This window comes from Rhynchophorus ferrugineus, unplaced genomic scaffold (genome assembly GCF_030347505.1).
Source record: "Rhynchophorus ferrugineus isolate W39M unplaced genomic scaffold, kcgeb_rfMv2 rfM8, whole genome shotgun sequence".
In the NCBI taxonomy this organism is placed as follows: domain Eukaryota; kingdom Metazoa; phylum Arthropoda; class Insecta; order Coleoptera; family Curculionidae; genus Rhynchophorus; species Rhynchophorus ferrugineus.
This window is the reverse complement of record NW_027472587.1, coordinates 21015751-21041984: the sequence shown is the minus strand read 5'-3', so window position 1 is coordinate 21041984 and position 26234 is coordinate 21015751. Positions and strand designations below refer to the sequence as shown.

The window sequence follows — 26234 nt, the reverse complement described above, 5'->3', positions numbered from 1 at the left end:
GAGCATCCGTCATTTGTCATTTAGGAGACTTTTGTAACGGACTTTCGATTATCAATCAATCGCAAAGAGACCGCAAGTTACGAGAAATTTAATCAGCACAATGGCACAAAATATTAACCCTTTTTTGGAACAACAAACCACCGGCATAGTGAAAGAAAACGACATATCCAAAAGGCCACAAAGCGACAGCCACGCAGTGACAAAAAGGTACATTATTTATAACCCTAGTTTTTTTCTTTTAAACACTGGTATTTCGCAGACTGCACAAGGAACTGATGACTTTAATGATGTCCCCGGACAAGAGCATCTCGGCCTTCCCCGAAGGGGAGAACCTCTTCCGCTGGATAGGAACGATAATGGGCCCTAAGGACTCAGTATACGAGACTTTAAAATTCAAGCTTAGCTTTCAGTTTCCCAACTCGTACCCGTACACCGCTCCTTTAGTTAAATTCATCACGCCTTGTTTTCACCCAAATGTTGACACCAATGGAAATATTTGTCTGGATATATTGAAAGACAAGTGGTCGGCTCTGTATGATGTTAGGACAATTTTGTTATCAATACAAGCCTTGCTAGGTAGGTGGCGTCGGCATATTGTGCTAATTTACCTGTTTTAAATGATGTCCTTTCTTAGGAGAACCAAATATTGATAGTCCCCTGAATGCCCTAGCGGCGGAGACATGGAGCAAGAAAGATGACTATCACAAATACGTTATGGACATGTACAAAGAGGTGTAGAGCAATTTTTTAGTGCTTATTTAATTTTGTGTTAATGAGAACCTTTTATTTACTGAATTGTGATTTTATTTTTAATGATAAATTGTTAAGTCTAGTAAGCTATGACTGATATATTGTATTTTTTTTTTCAATGATTACATTTTATAAGTACGCAACACAGTATTCGTTTTTTTTTTTTAATATTCTATTTTCTAGGTACAAATAAACTAAAAATTGTGCAGTTGTGTGTAATTTATTGTTAAAATATGGTCTGTTATAAATTATATGCCAAGTAAATTTATTTTTTTAATTAACAACTTTTTATGATGGTTTTTTAACGGAAATTTGACAATTTAATATAAAATATATTCAGTTAGACATATATAACCCATTATTTATTCCCCTAAACAGACATTCAATTTCAAACTCAATAATAATTTGACAAGAAAAACTTCTATATATTTTATCTGTTGCTGTTTTCTTACATTTGTTATAGACATTTGACAATCGTGAATAATTTTTCTATAATTATATATATAACATTTAATTATCACTAGAGAAAAAATGCCTTCACATTAGTTATAAAGCTATTAGACAGCTCATTTATGCTATCATTTGAAATTCACAGTTGTCACTAGTATATCCGAACGCAACGAATGTATAGCTCTGTTTAATGTATATTATTACGGAAGTAAATAAAGAATTTAATTATGTGAAATAGAAGTATATGTAGCAGTTTAAATATAACGAAAAATTATGACAAGAAACCATCCATTCGATGCGTAAGTACGCATATTTTTTTTCAGAACCTTTAATCACACACTTTTATGATGTTTGAACAAAATGTTATACTCTAAATGTTAAAATAAGTTATTTTTTATAGTTACCACATACCACATAATTGAGTTTTTGCGTAGTTTTATTTAGAAAAGGTGTACCAATTTACTTTTAAACTAAAATCGCGCCGATGTCATGCCATTTTTTGTAAACAGTTTTGACAGTGTTCTTTTTCCATTGTTTTTTAGTACCTACTGAAATAAAACACTTTGCATTGTATGTATTTTAATCTGCTCTTAAGTTAAAATCTGGTCTGTTATAAACTATATAGGCAAGTAAGTCCTTATTTCGATAATAATTTTGTTATATTAAGTTTTTTTCGCACAAGGGGAATGTTACATAAATTATATTAAAAAAAGAATCACAGCATAAACTAGGATTTAACTATAATCAATATGAAAAACAACAGTATCGTAACCGAAGCCAATATGACTATGGCACACATCTTTCGATTTTTCCTCTGGTACGCGTCGGCCTTCTGCAGTTGCTTGAATCCCTCGTACACCTGAATCGATGTCTGCTCGATATTGTAATCTATCCGGTCCAAAACGGTGCCTTGTTCCGCCACCATGTGAGACAGGTCTTTGAAAATGTCGTTCAGATCGACAATGGATTTCACTATAGCGTTGACTTCCTTTTCTCTCTCTTGAGCAAACCGAGTATTCTCCTCTTCCAGCATGAGGAGCTGCTGTTGTGACATTCGCTGGGAGTTAACGAAATAGTTGTCGATCTCCTCTGACTCGTTGTTCAACAGGTCGATTTCAATTGTTTGATCGAAATACTGCTTGGACCTATCCTCCCTTGATTGGATTTGTTTCAGATAACTGTTTTGTGTCGATCTAAAAAAAATCTCTTAAAAAATAAAGTTTCGTCAATGTTTGGTACGTTTACCTGAAATTTTGTGATAATTCTTGAAGAGCTGACGCCAGGGATCGATACACATTCACTGTCAGTCTCTGTTCTTTCAGTCCGTTCTCATTCGAGTGACTCTTGATGATTTGCAAGAGCCTGTGCACCTCGTTAAACATCCTCGTTATTTCCTGCGTGCACAAGTCAATGTCGATTTCATCCTCCGGGGTGTCGTCGAACGTAGACCGATGCAAGTGTCTACAACACAGTTCTACACTGACCCACCACACAAAAACCTTCTACGTTACCTCGAATGCAATGATTTTAACTCGTTTATCTTCCCTTTAAGTCTGGGCAGGAGCATTTGAGCTTTCTCTAGGTAATCAATCCAAACCGGCGGCATCCTGTTATCGTTCCTGTCGGCGTAGCCGTCCTCCATGTCGTTCAGCGATACCAGATGCATCCTCTCCGAGGTATCCTGATAAAATCACCGTCTTGTATATCGGATTAATTAATAAAATCGTAGGAGGCAGTGGTAATCGTAGTACCTGATCGGGGTATATTTGCCTGCTGCGGATGGCATTGTTCCTCATGAGGAAGAAAACGTCCGTTAGACTCCGTAACGCCATTATCACAACTTTGAAACTTATAAATTACGATAAAACCCCCATTAAACTACATAAAGATGTTTATGTTTAACGTCATATCTGACGTTGACAGTGTTTACATCGATTTGTCAATATACAAGCTTCTTCTTTACTTTTTCCGTTCTTTAGTACACGGAAAACTAGAAATGCAAAAGAATTAAAAACATATTTTATCATTTTCAGTTAATTTGGCCTACAATCGAAGTTTGAAGTGTAAATATTTAAATACGAACTTATAAGAATGTCCAGTTTGGCCAAATCAATGATATTTGCAAATGACGTCATCCGTACGCGTAGAATTCGATCATTGTCATTTAAAATCATCAAATATCTCGTTATTATGTTTAAATGACGTGCGCAACTGACGAGAGGATTGAAATAATCATCCCTTTTATTTTAAATGACATGAGATATATACTGCAGAATCTATCTACTACTAAATATATAAAAATTAATGCATAATTTTAATTAATAAATACGATCCGCAAATGCGCACAAATTTAAATGTCACTTGTAACTTTTACGGTCTTTTTATTGACAAATATATTCGCTTTCTTTAATCAGTAATTGAAAGCTAAACGAATGAAAATCTGTAAACGGATTTTTGTTTCCATCATTACCAGTTATATAATTCAGTTTTGTTTACTTAGGGTTGATGTATCCTTGAATAAGAGTCATTTAAACAAGAATAGATTTTATTTCGTATAAAAAATGTACAGTAATCACAATATTAAGCGTATTTTTTTACCATCTATGGTAGCAACTTTTTAACACGTCTTTCAGCGCCGCCGTATGAGTGTTATTTTGTTTCTTGTCCCATAAATTTACTGGATAGACTAGACATAACTCGGTCAAGAGGAGTTCCGTGTAAAACTCGTTCACCGTTTGCTCGGCGATCCTGGCGCACTCCAAGAAGATCGTTCTTAACGACAGGGGCATTTTGCCTATCAGACAATCGGCCTGTCTTTTGGAGTAATACGATTTCGTCGGATTGGCGTCCACGTTCAGCCAGTAACGCTCGTACGGATTGAAGTGTTCTGTATAGCGTTCCGACGCCTTCCCCCGAGGTCTTGCGATCTTGTCGCTTTCGGATAAAGTCTGTAACAATATCCGGTTCAATTTGAACTGTTTTTCGTGGCCTTTTTGCCAGTTATCCAGCAGGACTTTGGCGTCGATGGTGCGTACCTCGTCCTTGCGGAATAAGTCCAGATACTCCTGGAGGTTTTGGTCCGGGCCATCGTCGTCGTTTAGTTTAACGGTGACGGTGCGATTGCCGGTCTTCCAAGCGTAGAACGTGGCCAGGTGGTGATGGAGCATTTCCTCGGTGATGACGTTGTCGTTAGCGCCGCCATTTTTAACCCTGCGGACGTCGAGCAGCGATAGATAGTTGTTGGGTTTCAGGAGGAAGTCCAGGGAATCGTCGGTAAACTTCCTTTGTAAAAGATCCTGGCACGGTAACGAGCGTTGTCTTAGTATGACATCGGCGTAGACAGAAAACGGGGTCAGGGTGGCAGGAAACTTTTCTTCCGCGTCACAGCCGCCTCTGACCATGGACAGGATCTGGTGGTAGTCCTTCAGCTCGTTCGGCAAGGACTTGGTGTTGGTTTTGAACGAGATGCGCTGGTTGTGGATGTAATTCATGTAGAGCCGTCCGTCGACGTTATCGCGCCTGTCCAGACCAGAGATCAGGTGATATTTCTGAACCACCATCTCCCTGCAGCGGATGTACATCAACCACTGTTCAAAGTCGAACATGTTCGCGTCGGGCACAGCCCCGTTCACCTCGCGAGCGTACGCAGACAACCTTTTCTCCGTCACACCGTCCAGACCGTAAAACAATTTTAAAACTACCACTATAATCCCCAGCACCCTACCTTCGTAGTTCGGCAGTTCCTTCTGGGTCTTACCCAAGGTCTTCAATGGCTTAGATTTCTCAATTATCCGTTCCACGCTGATCCGTACGGCGGCGGGCAAGTTCAGTTCTTCGCAGTACCTCCGGCACAAGACCACCAAATCGGGTCTGCGGACGTATCGAGTCACGTCCAGGAACTTCACCATTCGCGCGGCTTTCAACCGAAAGTACTGGTTGCAGAAAACGTTTTGGGGCACCGCGGGGAGCACCAGAAACTCGTCCTTGAGGTTCTCGTCGAAAAAATGTCGGAAATTCCCGTAGCTCAGGTGACCCTCCTTGATAAACCTGATTATATCGTTCAGCTGAATGGAGTCCTCGATGATCAACAGCCCCAGATAAAGGAGACAATATAACGTACATATGGTGAGAACGGTGGGGCCCTTTTTGAATTTATTCGTGAAATCCTTCCTGAGTAACTTGTGACAGGTCAGTGTGCCCATTGTATCCATAGAGTGGGCTTTCTGATGATTTTTCGACATTAATTTCGTCATTTCCTTTTTACTGAACCTGAAAACAAAAAAATTTGTTAAGACAGTGTCAAAACAATTTGATGGCTTCATTACTTGTTATACATAATCCTTTTAGACGAGGTGTCCGATTTTTCTGAATCACTAGGTATACTGGACAAAGTCTCACCCACTAGTGAGGAATTCTAAAATAAACCACCACTTAACTCTACACCATATGTATATATTTTAAAAACGAAAAACCCACCTGAGTTAGTGACTGCTGCGACAAAGAAATTTCTTCATAATGACTATGAATAAGAGCTCGTTTTTTCGATGATATTTGTCGTTTTATGCTCAGATTGGATACCGACGATGTAACGCTAGGGCATCTTTTCCTCTTGGCAGGTTTTCGGTTGAAAAGTATATCAATATCTCTTTTGGAACCTACAAAACCAATTATAATACTTCAAAACCCTTATTAAAATAACATATTTCTTACCTAAAATTGAGAACTTTGGAGGTTTGTTACTTTTAATGCTGAAAACCTCGCATTTATGCAGGTACTTCATCCATAAACACTTCACGACAACTTTTAATTCCGATTTGGCACCCAACAGGATCAATTCATCCGTTAAGCCCTTCAAGATAATATTGTAGCACTCCCAGCTGGTTAATTTATGCTCGTGTTTATCTTTCTCTTTACGAATCTTTCTGGTAGACTTCTTATTGATGGTGTGGTCTTCCCGTTCGAATACGTGTTCCCTTATTTTCTGCGATTGGGTCTGACATTCGTTACAGTAGTAATGGCCTGATTCCTTGTAGAAATCGGTTCCTCCACACACCTCGCATTCCGTACAGAGTCCATTTTCATCGTCCATTTCAAACAGAACTGCAATAATTGACGATTGACCATCCACCTTTACTACTTTTTATCATGACAGATAGACATAACCTCAATAAACAACTCATGGTCACTTCAAAATCTAAACCAAACGGGCCAATGAAAGCTGGGAATTTTATCCGGAATTAAATTCAAGTTTTTGTTTTCTTTAAAGCTGATAAAGGTAACTATCGTTTTTGTTTGCGTTTATAGACATGGAAATTTGTGATTTTCATCTATTTTTTTATCGTAACTTTGGTTAAAATAATCACATGTTAGTAAAAATTCCAGGAATTACAAAACATTTTACGATGAACCAAATGATTCTATAATAATTTTTGTGTTACCTTTAGTTTTGATGAAATATGAATGGGTTTCAGTTTATGTCAGAAATTTTGAATTCTAAAACATTTTTATATAAATTTTCGATTTTTTCACCACAAATTACATATTTTTATTTGAGTGGCACTTTTTCCGTCAGAAAGTCGTGAAATTTGCGATTTTTTACCATTTTCAAGTTTTTTGTTCCCATTTCCTTTTAAATAATGACATGTTAATGAAAATTACAGGGATTATAAATAATTTCATGCAGCATCGAATGGTAGTATAATAATTCGTATACAACCTTTAGTTTTTAAATTATACATTCATAAATATTTATGTCAAACAATTTAATTGTTGATTTTCGTTTCTTTTACCCAAAGATGTATATATTTTGACAGTCCTGAAAATTTGGGATTTTTTAAAATTATTTTCATTTTTTTTGTCGTAATTTCTCTTCAAATAATGATATATTAATGAAAATTATGGGTATTATAGAAACTTTTAAGTTTAATCGAATGGTAGTATAATAATACTTATACCACCTCTAGTTATTAAGTTATGTAATGAAAAGAATATTTCCAAAAAATTGGTGCACTGTTGATAACTTTGGATAAAAATAAAAGGAATATTTAATGCATACTGTCGTTTATTTAAAAATATTGATTAAGGTGAGTCTGACGATCGTTATAGAGGAAATACAGTCGGATTGTTACAACGTCTATTGTGGTCTGGGTCTTCTGGTGGGTAAGGTTGGTTTTGGACGTCTTGTTGGTTTAGGGCGTCTTGTGGTGGTTGGTCTAAATGATTATAATATTGTTATCTTGAGGAAGATAAAATATGCAGACAAACTTACGGTTTTGGACTGGGACAAACCACGTTCTCGGGGTAATCGCAGACGTTCAGGTCAGAGTTAAAGAGAGTATCTTCCGGACAGCCTTGCAACACGGGGAAACCATTGGAGCATTGCCAGAATTTGGAGCAGTCATTGGAGGGGTAGTACACTTCAATACTGTTGTCTTCTGGACACAAGGCTAAAAAGATGACGTTATGCGATGTAAAGTAGATAGTCTAAGGCTTGTTATGTTAGATTTTTTATAATATATGTATTTTATTTAATACTTTTGATACCTTACAATCGACAGCCGACTAAAGCGTCATCTACACTAATTCTTGTGGGCTATCAAGAATAAAACACGAGAAAATAGGGAAATTTAAAAACTTACGTGCTCTAAAGGCGTAGGTGCTAGCCAGGCACACCACCAGGGCCAAACTTATTTGAATAGCGTACATTATGGCTGTGAACAGATGGATGTGTGGAAGACTGATGATGAACCACCGTTCCTCATTTCGGTTTATATAGGGACAGTTTCGCAAAGATTGACTTAATCTTTCTAAGATTGATTGACGTTTCGCAACAAATCTCGGAATAAGGGAAAAACAACAATAATATTATGAAGCGTGTGAGTAACGTCATAATCGGAAACACTTGAACTTTTATTACAGCTAATTCTTTGGGAACTTCGATACATATCTCGCAGTGGGCCATGAACGATACGCTGACATGACGGTGAAAGACACCTGTCTTAATATTTAACTAAGGGCTGTCACTGGTGACAGATCAAAGTCCAGGCAATTTAACAAAAGTTAACAACTCAAACAATTGACAAAAAACATTAAAAAAATTGTTTTGTCCTATTAGATAATTTTTTATAGAGATTTATATTTGCGATATAATATATCCGATATATTTTTGTCTTCTCTTGCGAAATATAGACTTAGATAAATCAATAACATGCATCGTTAGGTAGGATTACAATTTTGTTTACGACAGTAATGATTGCCGTAAATATTATAATGTAAAAATGGAGATTTAATGTAATTTACTGGTATTAATTATGCACGATGCATCTATCGATATTTATAATTAAACATATTTTTATTTAAGGTGCATTCGACATGTCACAGGACTAAAGTTTTATTATTGGTAATTAGGTTTTGTTTGCAGAGTGTTAGTCATGATTTTTGTCGAGTGGAAGACGTTTTAGAATAATCCATTTTATTTTTGTGCATTTTTAATGCTAATTTCATAGAGGCAAGAAGAAGAAAATAGGGTTATATCTATTTGTCAAGTCTTATTTAGAATAATCTCTATAAGGCTAACAACAAAACAATTGTTAAAGGGCTAGTACAAGTTTTCTGTTGATGAAATAAAAAGGAATTTAAGAGTTTACATTATTTAATATAATTCTTATACGTATTACCAATGATATAATTAATTAGTTAATAGCACTAGATTCTTTTTAATTTAAGATGACTTTTATACAAAAAGTGTATTTATTCTTTTATTACTTAGTGCATTGTTTACAGCTAAAAGTACTTATGAAAATGTGGTTATACCCTTCACATAGTCCGTCCAATAAAATAGCCAACGCACGTCATCAACACCGTCGACCGCATCGCCAATTTCAGTTTATAAAAACGTAAAATCCCCTTTAAACTCTCATTGTACTAATTAGCATTATTCTAATATTTATAATAAAACAACGAAAATAAATGCGTCAAAAAAAAGAAAACTTAAATTTGGTGCGGCAACGTTGCATTATATTTAATTTTGCTTATAATTTTGATGACATGCATTGATTGTTTTATTGGAAGGGGTATATTTGGATTTGAACTGGTGGGACACGTTGTCAAATGTCTGCAAAATTCTATATGCTGAAAAACGTTGTAAACAAATATGTTGTGCGACATATTGATGTCATGAATTTTCGCGACATACATCGGCTGTTTTATCGGACGGGCTATACGAAGGATCTACCACATTCTCTTCAATCGAATTGAACTTGTAACGATCAAATAAACGAGGAAATTTAAGGGGCTATATTTTAAATTAGTTATATGTTAGCATAAAGTTTATTAAGTTTTTTGTAATTCTGAATATTTAGTCAGAAAAATTGGTAAAGCACAGTCATCAAATCGTCGAAAGATGTGGTGTCAGATGGAAAATTCTCATAATTGTAGGTTATGTTGTTCAAAGACGTCTAATTATTGCGATATGATTTTATGTTTTAAGGCGAAATCTTGGATTACTTTGTACATCTACTTGATTTCGAGGTCATCGTGCAGCTTTTCGTTGATTATTTAGCGATAGGTACTAGTAATTAATCGTAAAACATTGTTTTGGGTACGTTGGACTACTAGTTGGTTTGATATCTCGGTGCAACCCTATATTTACACCCCATAGGCCCAAATTGGCTTTATGATTGACTGATAAGGGTTCGTCCATCGATCGATGGACGAACTAATCTCTTTAGGTCAGGTTACGAGTATCTTCCGACTAACCAATACAGTTGCTTGATTTTGAGTCTAATCTGCTCTGCTTTTTGTCTAACGTGACGGAAACATCATTTAATCTACCATCGAGATGGATGCCGAGGTAATTAGCTGATTCTGTTTGAGGAAACGGGCATCCGTCAAATGATATAATCTGTAGGTTTTGATGATGCTACTTGTACTTTTTCTAGAACAGTATAAATCAGATACAGGAATAGTCTGAAGACACTATCCTCTGCAACTACAGCCGAAATAACTTTAAGTGTTGAGAATGCCCTTTCATGCAAGACTCTAACTTTTCTTTCGAAAAAATATAATCCCAGTAGTCGTAAAGATCGCCGGCTAATTTTTTAACGGAAAACGATGATACATTTCTTCACTATCTGTGCATCCGAGCACACAACACTTCCTAGAATGCATTTCAACTACCCACTGGTATATACTAATAAAATAAAATAATAATTTAGTATATAAACGTTATAAAAAGCTAACCACATATTTTTAATCAATTGCACGATCATTTCTAATAGGCAGTACTTTAATAATTGATCTTTTAAATATCCATCTTGCTTTCCACGGCGAGTAATCTTTGTCGGCTTCCGGACTTAATCCACTTACATATTCTTATGCGTTGGTTTTCTTCGTTGTTAATACATACAAATTAAGAATAAAAAAAGAACATGAGAAGTTGTCTGATGTTTGTTTTTATTATACAGAGAAAAATTTAAAAGACCTGCGTGGTCACCATTTCATCGCAAATAAAATAATATGATCATCACAGTCTTCAGTCACTGTTTTAAGCGATACCCGTACATTTACTGCATAAATCACTCCAATTAGAAGTTAATCAATGGCTTAACGAAAAGTCTACCGTTTTTTCTACGAGATTTCGAACAACAAAACATGTAGGGACCTAGTAATCCAACGGGATTAGGTTGGGCTTTCGCGGAATATTATCTTGTGGCAAATAGGTGGCTGTGGATTAACTATTATTTTTCTCGTGAGCCCCTTGCGCATATAAATTACCTCGATCTGTAGCAACCGTCAAGTGTTCTGCGTAGTGTATCCATTAGTGGACCAGAGGAGGAACAACAATGGGTTTGCTATTGCTTTCAGCGTTGGTCTTTTTAGGCCTTGCCATTGGAGAATCATCCCGTAAGTTTTTTTGTCGTTTGTCCGAATCGTAGCAAGCCTTAAGTAGTTTTTTTTTGTTATACCGATTTATAACATACTAGCATCATATAAAACAGTTTTTTGTACCAGCTTAATAATAAAACACAACAAAATTTTATAAATTGTGTCAAATATCTAAAGAAAAAAACTAATAAAAAAAGTTTTATACGAACAAAATCGAAGTTATCCTGTCGTTTCTATTATAATAATTCGACGCCAATTATCGTTTTAATTAAAAAATTAATAAACACAAAACTAAAATTGATTTCTTTCAAAAATATAAAAAATAAATAAACCACAGAGAAAACCGGCAACATTAAAGTGTCGTAGTTTAATAGTAAATAATATAATGACATACGGAGTTTGACATCAAACGTCAAAGGAAAGCATTCTATAACAAATAAGGTTTTTCTAATAATAATACAAAATTGAAGTTATTTTCTTACCAATAGAATAGTAAGAAATACGAATAATAATTATTAAAATATTAAGATAAATTCAATACTAAAGGTTTTAAACTAAGAGTAAAATAAAAGTTATATTATAACGACTTTTAACCTAATCTGACTGTATTTGATATCAAGTGTTAAAGGAAAATATTCGTAAAAATCTGATTTATACAAAAGAAAAATTGGTTTGACCAACAAAATAGAAAGAAGTAAAATTACAGGCGCGTTAATAGAAGTCTTACGGTAAAGAGAGATGAAAGTTGTCGGGCAAAACTTTATATGGCCCAGAAAAAAAATAAAACCTTGACCGAGGGTTGTCCAAAACCTAAGTCTAACTGACATTTTAAACAAAAAAGTGTCAGATAGTTAAATTAAATACAAAATAAAAGAAAAACGATTCCGTTCGTACCTATACGATAAATTATTTTATTTATTTATTTATTTAAACCCGTCAGCCTCCTATACGATAAATTGAAAAGGGATTAATAGACCTAAAACGATCTTAAACGCGTTTTCTAAGAACATAAACCGATATCGGGCGTTAAATAATAGTTAATAGTATCAATTTGTTCTAAATTATCGATTCAACTTATAGATTAAAATTTATTGTTATCGATCGCGCCGCTTCATGGTAATTGTTTTGTTTCAGCATCCGCTAATTGTCTCAGAATTATAATCCCATTACTAAAAAACAACAACATAATTATTACAGATAATCATGATATAACGATTTATTATTGGAAAACCTGTTGTGAAGAAGATAAGGACGAGATATATTCCTTCGCCATTTTATCAACAAATATTCAAATCACTCCTAATCGTTTAATTTGTTTTCGTGTTATTACTGTACGGATAGATTTCTTAAATATAATGACAATAACAGGAAGTAATCGATAATTGATGGATTATCGACGTTGTTATGAATATAAAACTACGCGCCTTCGCCATTGCATCACAATCGCAACCTGTTCTGTTAAAATGTTTCAGAAGGCGATTGTCCGGACTATAACGGCGTTATCTATTTCCCGGACCCCGATTGCACGAAATTTTGGTACGGGGCGAACGGACAAGCTTATCAGAAGACATGCCCGTCTGGTCTGTACTTCAATGCCAAATTAGAGGTGTGCGATTATCCGGAGAATACGAATTGCGTGTCGCAATGTCGAGAGGAAGAGCCGCCCTGTCCCTGCGACTCCGAGCCTCAGTGTCCCGGCACGGAGAAGCCGAGTCCTTCGCCTTCGACTCCGTCTGCCAGTACCACACAAGCTCCGACGCCCAGCACCTCACCGGACCGAGGAGACTCTTGTGATGCCTGTGAGTGTTCCGATATTATTATCGCATTGAGGGTCGTGTACATTCTCTTGTGTTCCATTTTATCGATCCAGTGAGCAGTCAGTGTCCAGCTGTTGACGGCCAACATCCCGTCTACATTCCCCTGGACGACTGCAGCAAGTTCTGTCAATGCTCCAACGGAGTAGCCTACCAGCACAACTGCCCGGCCAATCTACATTTCAATCCAGTACTGAACGTCTGCGACTATCCAGAAAATGCCAACTGTTCAGGTGCCAGCGGTACTACCGTTCCAGCACCCTCTCCATCAAGTACCACCAGCGCACCAGCAGCTAGCAGCTCCCAATCGCCAGATGGGGACTCTTGTTATGGATGTAAGACGTTATTATAACCGTGAGCTTTAAATGAGACATATTATCTCCACCTTCCTTCATCTAGTAAGCAGCCAGTGTCCAGCTGTTGATGGTCCAGAATCCGTATACATTCCTCTAGCCGACTGCACCAAGTTCTGTCAATGCTCCAACGGAGTAGCTTACCAACACAATTGCCCGGCCAATCTACATTTCAATCCAGTACTGAACGTCTGCGACTATCCAGAAAATGCCAACTGTTCAGGTGCCAGCGGTACTACCGTCCCAGCACCCTCTCCATCAAGTACCACCAGCGCACCAGCAACTAGCAGCTCCCAATCGCCAGATGGGGACTCTTGTTATGGATGTAAGACGTTATTATAACCGTGAGCTTTAAATGAGACATATTATCTCCACCTTCCTTCATCTAGTAAGCAGCCAGTGTCCAGCTGTTGATGGTCCAAACTCCGTATACATTCCTCTAGCCGACTGCACCAAGTTCTGTCAATGCTCCAACGGAGTAGCCTACCAACACAATTGCCCGGCCAATCTACATTTCAATCCAGTACTGAACGTCTGCGACTATCCAGAAAATGCCAACTGTTCAGGTGCCAGCGGCACTACCGTCCCAGCACCCTCTCCATCAAGTACCACCAGTGCACCAGCACCTAGCAGCTCCCAATCGCCAGATGGGGACTCTTGTTATGGATGTAAGACGTTATTATAACCGTGAGCTTTAAATGAGACATATTATCTCCACCTTCCTTCATCTAGTAAGCAGCCAGTGTCCAGCTGTTGATGGTCCAGACTCCGTATACATTCCTCTAGCCGACTGCACCAAGTTCTGTCAATGCTCCAACGGAGTAGCCTACCAACACAATTGCCCGGCCAATCTACATTTCAATCCAGTACTGAACGTCTGCGACTATCCAGAAAATGCCAACTGTTCAGGTGCCAGCGGCACTACCGTCCCAGCACCCTCTCCATCAAGTACCACCAGTGCACCAGCAACTAGCAGCTCCCAATCGCCAGATGGGGACTCTTGTTATGGATGTAAGACGTTATTATAACCGTGAGCTTTAAATGAGACCTATTATCTCCACCTTCCTTCATCTAGTAAGCAGCCAGTGTCCAGCTGTTGATGGTCCAGACTCCGTATACATTCCTCTAGCCGACTGCACCAAGTTCTGTCAATGCTCCAACGGAGTAGCTTACCAACACAATTGCCCGGCCAATCTACATTTCAATCCAGTACTGAACGTCTGCGATTATCCAGAAAATGCCAACTGTTCAGGTGCCAGCGGTACTACCGTCCCAACACCCTCTCCATCAAGTACCACCAGCGCCCCAGCACCTAGCAGCTCCCAATCGCCAGATGGAGACTCTTGTTATGGATGTAAGACGTTATTATAACCGTAAGCGTTCAATGAGACATATTATCTCCACCTTCCTGTATCTAGTAAGCAGCCAGTGTCCAGCTGTTGATGGTCCAGACTCCGTATACATTCCTCTAGCCGACTGCACCAAGTTCTGTCAATGCTCCAATGGAGTAGCTTACCAACACAATTGCCCGGCCAATCTACATTTCAATCCAGTACTGAACGTCTGCGACTACCCAGAAAATGCCAACTGTTCAGGTGTTAGCGGTACCACCGTTCCGACGCCCGCTCCTTCAAGTTCCAGCGAAGCTCCAGCACCAAGCAGCTCGCAATCGCCAAAAGAAGACTCCTGTGGCGAATGTAAGACTTTCAATATCGCGATGAGGTTTGCACGAATCGTATTATCTTCACCTTCCTTCATCTAGTAAGCAGCCAGTGTCCAGCTGAAGACGGCCAGTACCCCGTCTATATTCCTCTGGCCGACTGCACCAAGTTCTGTCAATGTTCCAATGGAAGGGCCTATCAGCATGATTGTCAACCCAATCAACACTTCAATCCGGTGAAGAATGTTTGTGATTATCCCGAAGATGCCGGATGTACTGGAGTCAGCGGTACCACCGTTAGTACTAGTAAGTTGTTCTTTCAAATTAACAAACAAGAACAGTGATTGCGATAACTAGTATTGAGCAATAATCGTTACAGGACTACCATTCAGTCTGGAGGGCATGAGTAAAGCTTTGCAAAGTTGGAACGCCTTAACTAGTTGGTTTTCCCAGCCTAAGAATCAGTAAAAGGCAAAATACATTCAATATTTTTATTTCGTAAGTGGTGTTCCATCTGCTGTAAATAGCTTTACCATATTTTAAACCTCAACCACAAATTTCTCTCATTCACAACTACCAGGGTTACTGAATTAATACCGACAATAACAGGAATTTACTTTTTTAGGTTAAAAACAACCACGCTGCCTTCAAGTCTCGATAATTACAGAATAGTACTTTAGTCACAATGTAGTGAATTGTTATTACCTTTGTAACTAGATTAAATGACGAGCATTATAACATTTGTTTTATTTTCCTCATAATTACTGTATTGTAGTGAGGTATTGAAACGTACAACGTAATAAAAATAAATTAGACAAAAAAAAAAGAAAAACCAAATTTAAAACGAATGGTACTAAACTGTTTGAAAAAGTTATATATAACATTTTATTTGATTGTTTCATCCTAAAAACTCTAAACAACAAATGTAACTCTATTATTACCTACAAATACTTATACTAGTTGAAAAATACCATTGAAAGATTCACAAAACACAGAGGAATATTTTGTGGAACGATTTTACCATTACCTCTGTGAAAACTATCGAAAAATAAAATATTGTCTGGAGAGTTGCCTAACATACAATACAATATAAAGCTCAATTTTTGGGATGCAGATATTTATATCAAATATTTTAATATACCTATTTTTTAATTAAAAAACTCATAAAAAGTATCGTTAAAATTTTGTTGTCAGTTATTTAAATAAACTGATCTAAAGAAGAAGAGTTAAATCAATGTCATTTTGTCGCTGTCAGTTTGACATGTTTTCATTATACAAATGTTTATTAAAGTTTTTTTATACAATAAATAGAAATGTAAATAAATAAAAAAGTTTTGAATACTGTTCTGCTATTCTCTATATAAATTTTTATTGTATTTTTTTGGCGCAAAACCATGATTGCTTCGAGTGTGTTGGAAAGTCGGAACGTTTCCTTCGAAAATTACCAGGTTTTGGAAAACACGAACGTTTTACCCATGGAAGTTGATTTAAATAATGACGGGAACTCGATGTTGCTACAGAACTATATAATTCATCAGCTGGACGACGGAAATTATCAACTGGTGCTTTGCGAATCACAGGTAGTAGCTGAAGTAAAACATACATTATTTTTAAGTCGGCAATTTCAGAACGGCCAACAATCTAACGAACACCAACTAAAGAATGACGAAACACCGACACAACAGCTCCAAACGATTAGCTCTTATCGAACAACTTGTATCGAAATGGAGAAACCTCTTAGTCCGAACACATACTCCTGTATAAAGTGTAAGGAACAGTTTAATAATATTTCGCTGTTTCGTAAACACTTGAAGTGGCACAAGGCGGAAAAGAAATTTAACTGTACCAAGTGCGCTGTGGGTTTTAACGCTGAGAATAACCTAAAGGTCCACTCGATCCTGCATCATCCCGGTCACACCAACATCTGCCCGATTTGTAACATCAAGTTCCAGAGGAAGGCCAGCTTGAAGTCTCACATGATCGTGCACCAGGTCGAGGAGGTTTTCGCGTGTGAAGAATGCCAGGCGGAGTTTCAAAATGAGGTAAGTGCTATTTAGCAGACTTAAGTCCGGGTGATGTTGATGTTTCCTTGTAGGATGAATTGTTGAAACATATGGAAATACATGCGGTTACGAGGGTTTTGAGGAACCCGTCGGATGCGTTAGTGTGTCCGTACTGTAAACTGGATTTCTCTGATATGGAGAAGCACAAGCAACATGTTGCTCGGCATGTGGAGGTCAAAAAGAATATTTTGAAGGGGAAAAAGTCGAGGAAACGTAAAGGCAGGTCGAGGGTCACCAGCCATAAGTGTAAATATTGCGGGAAGATGTTCCCTAAGGGTTGTCTATTGGAAAGGCATGAGAGAATTCATACAGGAGAGAAACCTTATGTCGTAAGAATGTATTCAACGGTGAGTCTCCAGTTAATCTTAAAAGCTCGTTTGTTGTTATAGTGTAATGTGTGCAATAAGTCTTTTGCCCAAAACGGTACTTTGCTTATACACTTGGGCAGTCATACCGGGGTAAAACCCTATTCTTGTACATTGTGCCCGGCCAAGTTCACCCAAAAAGGTGAGGAAAAACCATTTCCCTTCGTCAGGCGGTATCAGATTTCTTTCCCCAGGTAATTTCAGGGCTCACATTGAGAAGACTCACACCGCACCCAAAGGCAACCAGAAAATGTACAAATGCAACCAATGCGACTGTATCTTCAAGAAGGTCGCTACGCTCAACGGTCACGTCACCAAGGTTCACCTGAACAAAGGGGGACAGGAGAACGTCATCGATCGAGTAACGGACGACCTGAAGATGCTCAACAACGCCATGACCAAAATCAAGAAGAAAGTGCCTCTGAGTCCCGTCCAGAACATCCCCGGTGATAGCTGGGTTCATCTCGCCGAGAGCGAAGTGGACGACGGCGTCAGGAGGTACCTGGTAAGGCAGAGGAAGGTGGGCGACGTCCGATGGTACTTCTGCAATTACTGCTCTAGTCGTTTCAAGAAACCCTCGGATCTGATCCGGCATTTACGGACCCACACTCGGGAAAAACCTTTCAAGGTAAGTCGGCGAACATTTCCGGATAACTTTTGACGGTGCCATCTTCCAGTGCACCGAATGCAACCAGGCCTTCTCGCTGAAATCCACCTTAATGAACCACAAGAAGACCCACAATAACCGTGACACGAATGAACAAATCAAGTGAGTTTCCTCTATAAAACTGTGTCGCATACACATGAATAAAAACTATAATCTACTCAAAATAACAGTGAACACGTCGTCAGGACGTCGAATGTATAGTAAATTCATCTTGAAATCAGATAGTTTCTTTTTCTTTTTAATCTAGCTAAAAATAATTAGCCCACAAAATTCGCCTGGTTGTCAAACTTTTGCAAAATTCTTCGAAACATTAGTGATAATACGAAGGTCACTTTTTATATTTCGGGAATTGGCGACACTGTTGTCATGTGAGTCCATCTGACGGTTCCATCGTAAAGTTTGACATTTTTGACGATATACGTACTCAGAACATTTTGTCGCTCGGACGCTATTTGAAATAAAATGGAACTGAATCGTGAGCATTTTCGTGCGATGATTTTTTACGATATTCGATGTGGATTATCACAACAATAGTGCATCAATCAACTTAATTTGACTGTTGGCGATGAAGCTCCATGAAAAACCACCGTGTATCGCTGTTTTAGTAAATTCAGTCGTGGTCGTAGTTCGCTGTCCAACGAGTTTCGCGAAGGTCGTCCAAAATCGGCTGTTGTGCCAGAAAACATCGATGCTGTGTGCGAAATGATTAAGCAAGATCGTCATGTTACCTACTGTGAGATTGTGGCATCGCCAAGCCTTAGTTCCACCAGCATATATGCGATTTTACATGAACACTTAGCTGTGCGAAAGTTATGTTCGCGTTGGATTCCACACAATTTGACAATCGCTCAAAAAAAGACTCGTGTCGATTGGTGCAAAGAAATGCTTAAGAAATTCAATCGCGGTGCTTCGAAGGACGTTTATAAAATCGTGACAGGTGACGAATCATGGATATATTCGTATGAGTCCGAAAGTAAGCAGCAGTCGACTGTATGGGTGTTCCAAGATGAACCAAATCCAACAAAAGCTGTTCACGCACGAAGCACTTCAAAGGAAATGGTGGCCTGTTTCTTCAGGAAAACTGGTCATATTGCAACAGTGCCTCTAGAGGATCGTAGAACAGTAAATTCTGATTGGTACACAACCATTTGTTTGCCAGAAGTCTTCTATGAAATAAGGAAAACAAACAAGATATGACGGATTCTTCTTCATCATGACAATGAGAGCTCTCACACATCGGCTCAAACAAGAGACTATTTAAGCACTCAAAACATCGAATTGATGGGTTATCCGCCGTACAGCCCTGATTTGGCACCCAATGACTTCTTTTTGTTGTCATCCGTGAAACTGCGTGGTCAACGATTTTCGTCGCCCGAAGAAGCTATTGTGAAGCGTCCAAAAATCGTGTTTCAGAATGGAATAAATACTTTGAAAATTGGTTTAAGCGTATGCAAAAGTGAATCGATCATAGTGGCGAGTACTTTGAAAAGCAATAAAAATATATTCGCTACTTAACTATTTGTTTTTTTCCCATTCCCGAAATATAAAACATGACCCTCGTAATTACATGTTATAAACAAGTTTCGATAAATTTCAAATTACCGTTTATTGTTATTCGGATGCACTATAATGTTAAAATTTGATAACAATTTCTTTCCATTATTTTATTTATATTAGAATTTTATGTCAAAACCATAATGAACTGGCACTCAATGTCAAATGCGATAACATAACGTCGTTTTGACCTCAGACATTTAGTTGACGTGAATTCACTGTTTTATTGCATAGGCTGTAGTCCTTCCAATAAAATATCCAATGCGCTTCATCAAAATTTATAAAGCAACGTTGCCGCTGACACAAATTTTAAAATAGTACTAGACTGGCTTAAAAGTATATTACATATTTATTGAAAGGTTTAAACTGCAGTTAATTGAACAAGCATAATAGTTTGTAGGTTAGAGCTGGTTTATTATATTTATATTAACATATGTCAATGGTGTCAATCAGTACCAACACTAATCGAATTGTATAGACCGATTTGGTTGCATATTCGGAGGCATCAGATTTCGTTCTGTCTCTTTTTAACTAAAACAATGCTAATTAGGAAAATGAGAAAGAAAAATGCTCAGAGTTTAAAAGGGATTTTACGTTTTTATGAACTGAACTTAGCAATACCTTCGACGTTGTTGACAACGTGTATTGGCTGTTTTAATGGAAGGATTCTAGATGCCTTCACAAACAAGAAGTGTATCTCAGTGTTGCCAGTTTCTACAAGTTGTATGTATATATGGGGAATTCCTTAGAATTCTTTTAAACTGTCTTGAAGTGAAAGACTGCCATTTAACTTATTAATGTTTTTAGTAATTTTTTATGCTCATTTTTTATATTTTATCGATAAGTACATTAATGTTGCTGAGCAAATTATCCTTTTTTTTCTATTATTCTACATTCTGTAGTATTATACAATCCAAGTTGTGGGCATATTTGTGGAATATAGAGCAACTAAAAAATTAAACTTTAAACCATTTGGAAATGAAAAACTAATTGTAAGCTTATTATAAGTTATAAGAACACTGATAACGCTGCAGCATCTATGGAATTTTATCGCATTTCCTTTTGTTCAGGCCCCATGATGAGAAAAACTATATTAGTTACATGTGTGTGTTGTGCGACAAGGTTTTTGGGTCATTGGCCGAGAGCCAACAGCATAAGAGCGTTCACCAACATGAAATCAAAAGCACTGAGAACATCATAGAAGCATTCGTTCAAGAAACCGTCCACGATCGAATGTTTTGTCCAACAGAAAATCCGTACCAATGCAAAACGTGTAACGCACGCTTTTCTCGACTCATCAATTTGAAAAAACACATGATGTACCACACCGGAGAGAAAAAACACAAATGCCCACTGTGCACCAAGTAGGTTTTTTTTCTACATTCCAAAAAAAAATGTTCAAATTTTCTAGCTATTTTATAACATATATAATATAAATTAGTTGTAATGTCGATTTGTGCCGATCTGTAGCATTCGGTTATGATCGGTTGTCACTGGGCGGAGTCTAATTTTCGAGAATTTTAATTTATACAGGTTTGATACGTTTTTACCATTAACAGGCATTTATATATATTTGTTTCCAATCATAGCAGTTCTTCTTAAACCACAGGAAAGTTAAATATAAACAGAAACAAGTAAATTAGACTATGCCCATCAAAAAAACCGACTATTCCCGAGAGTCTATGATCGGTATATATCGGTGCTAGCGCGCTTCCTATATACACATCTCGGTTCTAGGACATTTATAACGAAGTACCGGCTGACGGAACACGTGAATTATCACAAAAATATCAGAAACTATTCCTGTCAAGTATGCGGCAAGAATTTCGTCACATCTTCGATGCTGAAGCGTCACATGACGGTTCACAACACCCTCAAACTATACTGTTGTCAATATTGCAAGGGAACTTTTAAAACGACATTGTCACTTCGCGCCCATATTAGGTACTTTCACAACTCCGACGAATCACAGAACGATGAGGTAGGTCTATGTCTGAGAATCAAATCTAACCCATAGTCCGCCCAAAGTAACAGTAAACTCACGTCATCGCGTTGCAATGTTGCCGCATTTAGCGTTTGAACAACACAAACAACGTCTGCCTGTTTTGCCTTATCACTAAGGTTTTTTTTCTTTTGCTTACTAATTCGGTTACATCTTCGAACCAATTAGACAGCATTGTATCTCATTTTTACTTGAATAAAATGAGAAGGAAAATATAGTCTGCTATTAAAACGAGTTTACAAACTGCAATGTTCAATACATTATACGTCTTGATGCCGTAAGTTCACTGCTACTTGGGATAGACTGTAATTCTCGTTACTTGGTGTTTGAAGGTCGAGAAATCCACGGGGAGTCGCCCGGAAACATCACAAGAAATGGTGAGTGTTGATTTTTGTTCGAAATCGAGTTCAAATTTGACGTTTTAGGTTGCTACGACCGAAGTCGGTGAGCCGATGACAGCCGATCCGGTGGTTCTGACGGTCACGAACGGAGAGCAAGGCCAGCTGGATTTGAATCCAGATTATCCGTTGGTTTACGTGAGTATCAACCCATTGCTCAACGAATCGACGGTAAATAACAATGCCTTGCCGGTGAGTCCTCAAGTAAACTGTTTTAATATCAGTGGGAGACCTTTTGGGACCTTTTGCAGAGCGACACATTGCTCTTCGACTCGGCGACTCAGGAGGCTTCGGTCTTGTTCGACGTGGGACCGGCCAAGGAGCAGCCCACCATGGTGGATCCGAACGTCGTCATCAATAGCGTCGGCTACGAGCAGCACAAAGAGGTCGCCGAGCCTCTGAGTGACGTGGAGATGTGCCTGAACAGCATGCCGATAAATATCATAGCCGAGGACGGTGAGTGATACGGCGAAGTTCTTCATTGGATGTTATCTCATATCTCTGTCGTCGTTTAGACGGAAAAGCCGGCGTGGATCTGTTGAACGCTCAGGTCTTCTGCGTCAACTGTCACAAGATGTTCTCGGACATGGCGGTGTTTCAAGGACACGCTTGCTCCGCGCCGTCCATCACTCAGGCACCGGCTGTCACCGAAATTGCGGCCGCCGCCGTATCGGACCAACCGGAAACGGTCAAGTACGACCTCGGACCGTACATGCCGCTGCACAAACAAGACGAGGTGCTTTTGGCTACCGACAATGTGTGTAAATATTGCTTCAAGGACTTCAAGAAGCGGTCCGATTTGGTTGGTATCGATTTGTCTTACTATCTCTAGTTTTTTTTTTGTTCCTTTGCGCATAGAACAACATTAACTAGTTAACCTTGCACAATCAGTGTCTTATAACTCCATGAAGGAGTATCGCCCATTTTCTACATTATTTGAATTGAAAAAGTCTTTTTTATTATTATTTCATCCTCTATTATTTTTATCTCTGTAATTCCTCTGCGATTAATTCTCATCAAATATCTCAACCACTTTACTTTCTATTTATTTTCTATGTAATATCTCTTGCTCCATTTCATAGTTTATTTTTATTCGATGACAGCTTGCTTTTAAGTGATTGAACATTTCAACACCCATCACAATGAATTCCATCACAATGTCCTGTCCATAACTCCTCCTCGACAATGGGGCATGTTGTGACTATCTCACCGCTTGACATTCAGAGCGTTCCCACCTTTCTATTATCTTAAGTGCTTCTGAACCGAAAACTTCATATCCTTGATGACTAATTAAAATGCTAGGCTACTAGGCAGTCCCCTAGGAACATATAGTCTTTCCAATAAAACAACCAATGCACGTCATAGATGACATAGATGACATAATATTTTACCCCAGTTAAGATGAGACAAATACTGCCTGGTGAGTTCTAACACGTAACCGAATCAGTCCTAAAAATTCAATTTGTGTTAGTACGGGTCGACACTGTTGTCAAATATCTACAAGATTCTTCGAAACAGCAATAATAATGGGAAGTTACAAACCGGCAAACGACGGCAACATTGCGACGTTATGACGTCATAAAATTTGATTGTCCTTTCAAAATAACAGCCAATGCATGTCATCAAATTTTATAAGGCAACGTTGCCACATCAAATTTAACTTTTACTTTATTTTGACATTGACAACAAAATACTAATATAACTTATAAAATATAATTTATTAGACATTACAGCACATCTAATGCATATTTACTGAAGGTTTTTACACAGTTAGGTTATTACAGTTAATTAAGCAGCCACAATAGTTTGTAGGTTAGAGTTGTTCTATTATATTTACATTAATATATGACAACGGTGTCGACCAGTACCAACACAAATCAAATTCTATTAGACCGCTTTGGTTACATGTTCAGACGCATCAGACTTCATTATGTCTCTTTTTAACTAAAACAAAGTTATCTATGAAAATGAGAAAGAAAAATGCTCCGAATTTAAAAGGGATTTTACGTTTTTACAAATTGAAGTTGGCAATACGTTCAACGGTGTTGATGACGTGCATTGACTGTTTTATTCGTACAGATTGGGGGCAGAACAGATAGATCTTCCGAAAAGTTGACAGGTCCGGCAACATCGATTTCAAGTTGAAATAATGATAATCATTTTTAATATCTAAGAAAAACTACATTTTTGACGTTGGAATTGTTGTTGGATCATTACGTACGAGTTTTATAGAATTTTTGGAGGACAGAGTGACGCACGTGGAAGTAGATAAAAATGCACTTAAAATTCCGATAATAACAAAGACGATATTTACGAACATCTTAAAAGCGAACAAATTTCAAGTATTTTTCTAATCAGGTGAGGCATCTACGCACCCACACCGGGGAAAGACCGTTCGAATGCTCCCAGTGCAAGAAGAAGTTCACCCTGAAATCAACGCTGGAGTCCCACAAGAGGACCCATGACGGCTCGCAGAAGAACGTCTCCTGCGACGTGTGCAACGCCAACTTCACCACCAAATCTAGCCTGAAGGTGCACATGCTCTTGCATACAGGTGTCTACATTGTCATCCGTCTTCTCTGGCCCTTTCTTGATGCTCTTTGTTTGTTCTCGCAGGAGCCAGACCGCACGCTTGCAATTTCTGCGAGCAGACGTTCCGAACGTCGGCCATCCGGAAGGCCCACGAGAAGAACATCCACCTGAACAGCACCCGTCCGCCCAGCTCCCCGAAGGGCGTCAAGCTGCTGAAGAATGTAGCGGACGAGGTCGCGAACAGCCTCCGCCAGCAGGAGACGGTCACCGGCACCGAACCGGCGATGTTGCCGTTGGATTTTCTGCTGCAGATCCAGAATGGCGGCATCAACCTGCTCGAGTACGCCGAGGACGGACAAGGTCCCGAGTTGGGAGGGGTATTGGGCGACCCCAGCCCCGTGGCGGATCAAGCTACGGCCTCCAGGCCGCCGAAGGTGCAGTGCGACGTCTGCAACAAGATGTACTCGTCCAAGGACGTGCTTCGGAAACACAAGAAAAAAATCCACGGGTCCAACAAGTTCCCCTGCATAAAATGCGATAAAAGTACGCGTCCTCGTCTCACTCGAGCTAAACTCAGCTAATTATGGGCTTTGTCCGCAGGTTATGGCGATTTCAAGGAACTGAACAACCACCTGAAGAAGAACCACACGGGTCTTAGGCCGTATTACTGTCCGCACTGCCCCAACAGCTTTGGTGAGGAGCACAGTTTAAAGACACACATCAAACGGTGAGGTTGCCAACTAATCTCCAATTTGTCTTTACAATAACCTACATCTAAGTATATATCTAGGAAGGCCCATCGACCCTATCTTAGTAATAATGTTTAATTTAGTATTAGCACTACACTACAGTACAATCAAATGATTTGATTCTTTTGGGTCTGTATCCTATTCTGGTGTTATCCGAGAGTTGTAACATCTCGGTATTGACATGAGATGATGCTTCCTGGCAAATCTCTTGATTTCCTGAGTGATTGGTGATATCTGACGGTCTCGGTGTAAGTAATCAGCCCTGTAGTACCTGGGTGTGTCTACAATACTTGCCAGAACTTTGTTCTGGAAAACTTGTACTGTCTTTATATTATTAGTTTTCGCGGAACATCCCCATAATTGAATTCCGTATGTCCATTATATTGGTTTGGATCGAATTATTTATATTGTCACTTGCTTATAATGTTCGTGTGGTTTCTTCGCCATTGTCTCTGACAGCAAGAATCGCACTGTCATATGTAGAGTTGGTAAAGAGCTCGTCCCAATATACCTCCTACACCTGCTTTAGTTTCTTTTATTATAGAGCAGTCTCCCTCCTGTTGTTTCAGTATGTTATAATAAAGCCATATTATAATAAAGACCACATCTAAGAATATAGCTGAACATAACTTTTTACCTTTATAGTATACCACCTGATTAATTGTTGAATGATTGTTGCTGTTGATCAACTACATTATCAAACTGGTATGTATATGATGATGAAGCTGACGTTCACTTTTTTTTCGCAGGATTCACCAGTCGCTGTCGGCCGAAGAGACGAACAACGCCCTGTTGAGTCTACAGTTCGACCTGTCCATCAACAACTGAATGAACGAGATTACTCCGTATTGTACTTTATTTTTTATTAATAAACGCGAATTAAAAAAAGTTGTCTTTATCTATTATTAAAAATTTGCTATCGAGCATTGACTCAGCGGCCTAACCGGTTCCTCCTGCGTCTTTAGCTCAACCGAATTACTAGCAATTCAACA

General features: G+C 38.5%; 6 protein-coding genes across 9 annotated transcripts; 3 read left to right on the top strand and 3 right to left on the bottom strand.

The window, feature by feature from the left end:
- Positions 1-15: 15 nt before the first annotated feature.
- Positions 16-897, top strand: vih (ubiquitin conjugating enzyme vih). The gene is made up of 3 exons (XM_076412999.1): positions 16-207; positions 260-576; positions 635-897. The coding sequence occupies exons 1-3, from the start codon at positions 101-103 to the stop codon at positions 736-738; spliced, it is 528 nt and encodes a 175-aa protein (XP_076269114.1). The 5' UTR covers positions 16-100; the 3' UTR covers positions 739-897.
- Positions 898-1762: 865 nt separating this feature from the next.
- Positions 1763-3129, bottom strand: Syx16 (Syntaxin 16). 2 transcript variants are annotated; one of them, XM_076412974.1, is made up of 4 exons: positions 2952-3129; positions 2712-2881; positions 2446-2661; positions 1763-2393 (listed from the first exon to the last, which is right to left on the bottom strand). In XM_076412974.1, the coding sequence occupies exons 1-4, from the start codon at positions 3030-3032 to the stop codon at positions 1928-1930; spliced, it is 933 nt and encodes a 310-aa protein (XP_076269089.1). In that variant the 5' UTR covers positions 3033-3129; the 3' UTR covers positions 1763-1927. The 2 variants fall into 2 exon arrangements, with proteins under 2 accessions (XP_076269089.1, XP_076269090.1); XM_076412975.1 differs by having other exon boundaries at positions 2712-2897; positions 2952-3093.
- A 614-nt stretch (positions 3130-3743) lies between these two features.
- Positions 3744-6386, bottom strand: TAF1B (TATA box-binding protein-associated factor RNA polymerase I subunit B). The gene is made up of 4 exons (XM_076412927.1): positions 5911-6386; positions 5677-5855; positions 5526-5614; positions 3744-5469 (listed from the first exon to the last, which is right to left on the bottom strand). The coding sequence occupies exons 1-4, from the start codon at positions 6287-6289 to the stop codon at positions 3795-3797; spliced, it is 2322 nt and encodes a 773-aa protein (XP_076269042.1). The 5' UTR covers positions 6290-6386; the 3' UTR covers positions 3744-3794.
- An 857-nt stretch (positions 6387-7243) lies between these two features.
- LOC143201761 (peritrophin-1) lies at positions 7244-7999 on the bottom strand. The gene is made up of 3 exons (XM_076413012.1): positions 7839-7999; positions 7469-7646; positions 7244-7412 (listed from the first exon to the last, which is right to left on the bottom strand). Exons 1-3 carry the CDS (start codon positions 7903-7905, stop codon positions 7334-7336), a joined length of 324 nt encoding a protein of 107 aa, XP_076269127.1. The 5' UTR covers positions 7906-7999; the 3' UTR covers positions 7244-7333.
- Positions 8000-10942: 2943 nt separating this feature from the next.
- Positions 10943-15650, top strand: LOC143201702 (uncharacterized). 2 transcript variants are annotated; one of them, XM_076412924.1, is made up of 11 exons: positions 10943-11103; positions 12558-12884; positions 12956-13234; positions 13299-13577; positions 13642-13920; positions 13985-14263; positions 14328-14606; positions 14671-14949; positions 15015-15218; positions 15292-15410; positions 15538-15650. In XM_076412924.1, the coding sequence occupies exons 1-10, from the start codon at positions 11043-11045 to the stop codon at positions 15378-15380; spliced, it is 2355 nt and encodes a 784-aa protein (XP_076269039.1). In that variant the 5' UTR covers positions 10943-11042; the 3' UTR covers positions 15381-15410; positions 15538-15650. The 2 variants fall into 2 exon arrangements, with proteins under 2 accessions (XP_076269039.1, XP_076269041.1); XM_076412926.1 differs by lacking the exon at positions 15292-15410.
- Positions 15651-16145: 495 nt separating this feature from the next.
- Positions 16146-26149, top strand: LOC143201696 (uncharacterized). Of its 2 annotated transcripts, none has more exons than XM_076412915.1 (16): positions 16146-16492; positions 16541-16954; positions 17008-17304; positions 17365-17482; positions 17535-17968; positions 18018-18109; positions 20632-20925; positions 21299-21542; positions 21896-21940; positions 21989-22153; positions 22213-22417; positions 22477-22763; positions 24320-24515; positions 24578-25036; positions 25094-25220; positions 25992-26149. In XM_076412915.1, exons 1-16 carry the CDS (start codon positions 16307-16309, stop codon positions 26068-26070), a joined length of 3642 nt encoding a protein of 1213 aa, XP_076269030.1. In that variant the 5' UTR covers positions 16146-16306; the 3' UTR covers positions 26071-26149. The 2 variants fall into 2 exon arrangements, with proteins under 2 accessions (XP_076269030.1, XP_076269029.1); XM_076412914.1 differs by having other exon boundaries at positions 16146-16495.
- Positions 26150-26234: the final 85 nt, after the last annotated feature.

Excerpts from the sequence above, each read along its gene's own strand:
- vih (XM_076412999.1), top strand. The coding sequence starts at position 101 with ATGGCACAAAATATTAACCCTTTTTTGGAACAACAAACCACCGGCATA. Across the intron at positions 208-259 it reads AGCCACGCAGTGACAAAAAG|ACTGCACAAGGAACTGATGA; the intron begins GTACATTATTTA and ends GGTATTTCGCAG. Across the intron at positions 577-634 it reads ATCAATACAAGCCTTGCTAG|GAGAACCAAATATTGATAGT; the intron begins GTAGGTGGCGTC and ends GTCCTTTCTTAG.
- Syx16 (XM_076412974.1), bottom strand. The coding sequence starts at position 3,032 with ATGGCGTTACGGAGTCTAACGGACGTTTTCTTCCTCATGAGGAACAAT. Across the intron at positions 2,882-2,951 it reads GGCAAATATACCCCGATCAG|GATACCTCGGAGAGGATGCA; the intron begins GTACTACGATTA and ends TGATTTTATCAG. Across the intron at positions 2,394-2,445 it reads GAATTATCACAAAATTTCAG|ATCGACACAAAACAGTTATC; the intron begins GTAAACGTACCA and ends GATTTTTTTTAG.
- TAF1B (XM_076412927.1), bottom strand. The coding sequence starts at position 6,289 with ATGGACGATGAAAATGGACTCTGTACGGAATGCGAGGTGTGTGGAGGA. Across the intron at positions 5,856-5,910 it reads TCCAAAGTTCTCAATTTTAG|GTTCCAAAAGAGATATTGAT; the intron begins GTAAGAAATATG and ends TTGGTTTTGTAG. Across the intron at positions 5,470-5,525 it reads AAAAGGATTATGTATAACAA|GTTCAGTAAAAAGGAAATGA; the intron begins GTAATGAAGCCA and ends TTTTGTTTTCAG.
- LOC143201761 (XM_076413012.1), bottom strand. The coding sequence starts at position 7,905 with ATGTACGCTATTCAAATAAGTTTGGCCCTGGTGGTGTGCCTGGCTAGC. Across the intron at positions 7,647-7,838 it reads CACCTACGCCTTTAGAGCAC|CCTTGTGTCCAGAAGACAAC; the intron begins GTAAGTTTTTAA and ends TCATCTTTTTAG. Across the intron at positions 7,413-7,468 it reads GTTTGTCCCAGTCCAAAACC|ACCAACCACCACAAGACGCC; the intron begins GTAAGTTTGTCT and ends ATAATCATTTAG.
- LOC143201702 (XM_076412924.1), top strand. The coding sequence starts at position 11,043 with ATGGGTTTGCTATTGCTTTCAGCGTTGGTCTTTTTAGGCCTTGCCATT. Across the intron at positions 13,578-13,641 it reads TGGGGACTCTTGTTATGGAT|TAAGCAGCCAGTGTCCAGCT; the intron begins GTAAGACGTTAT and ends TCCTTCATCTAG. Across the intron at positions 14,607-14,670 it reads TGGAGACTCTTGTTATGGAT|TAAGCAGCCAGTGTCCAGCT; the intron begins GTAAGACGTTAT and ends TCCTGTATCTAG.
- LOC143201696 (XM_076412914.1), top strand. The coding sequence starts at position 16,307 with ATGATTGCTTCGAGTGTGTTGGAAAGTCGGAACGTTTCCTTCGAAAAT. Across the intron at positions 17,305-17,364 it reads CAGGAGAGAAACCTTATGTC|TGTAATGTGTGCAATAAGTC; the intron begins GTAAGAATGTAT and ends TTGTTGTTATAG. Across the intron at positions 24,516-24,577 it reads GCACATGCTCTTGCATACAG|GAGCCAGACCGCACGCTTGC; the intron begins GTGTCTACATTG and ends TTGTTCTCGCAG.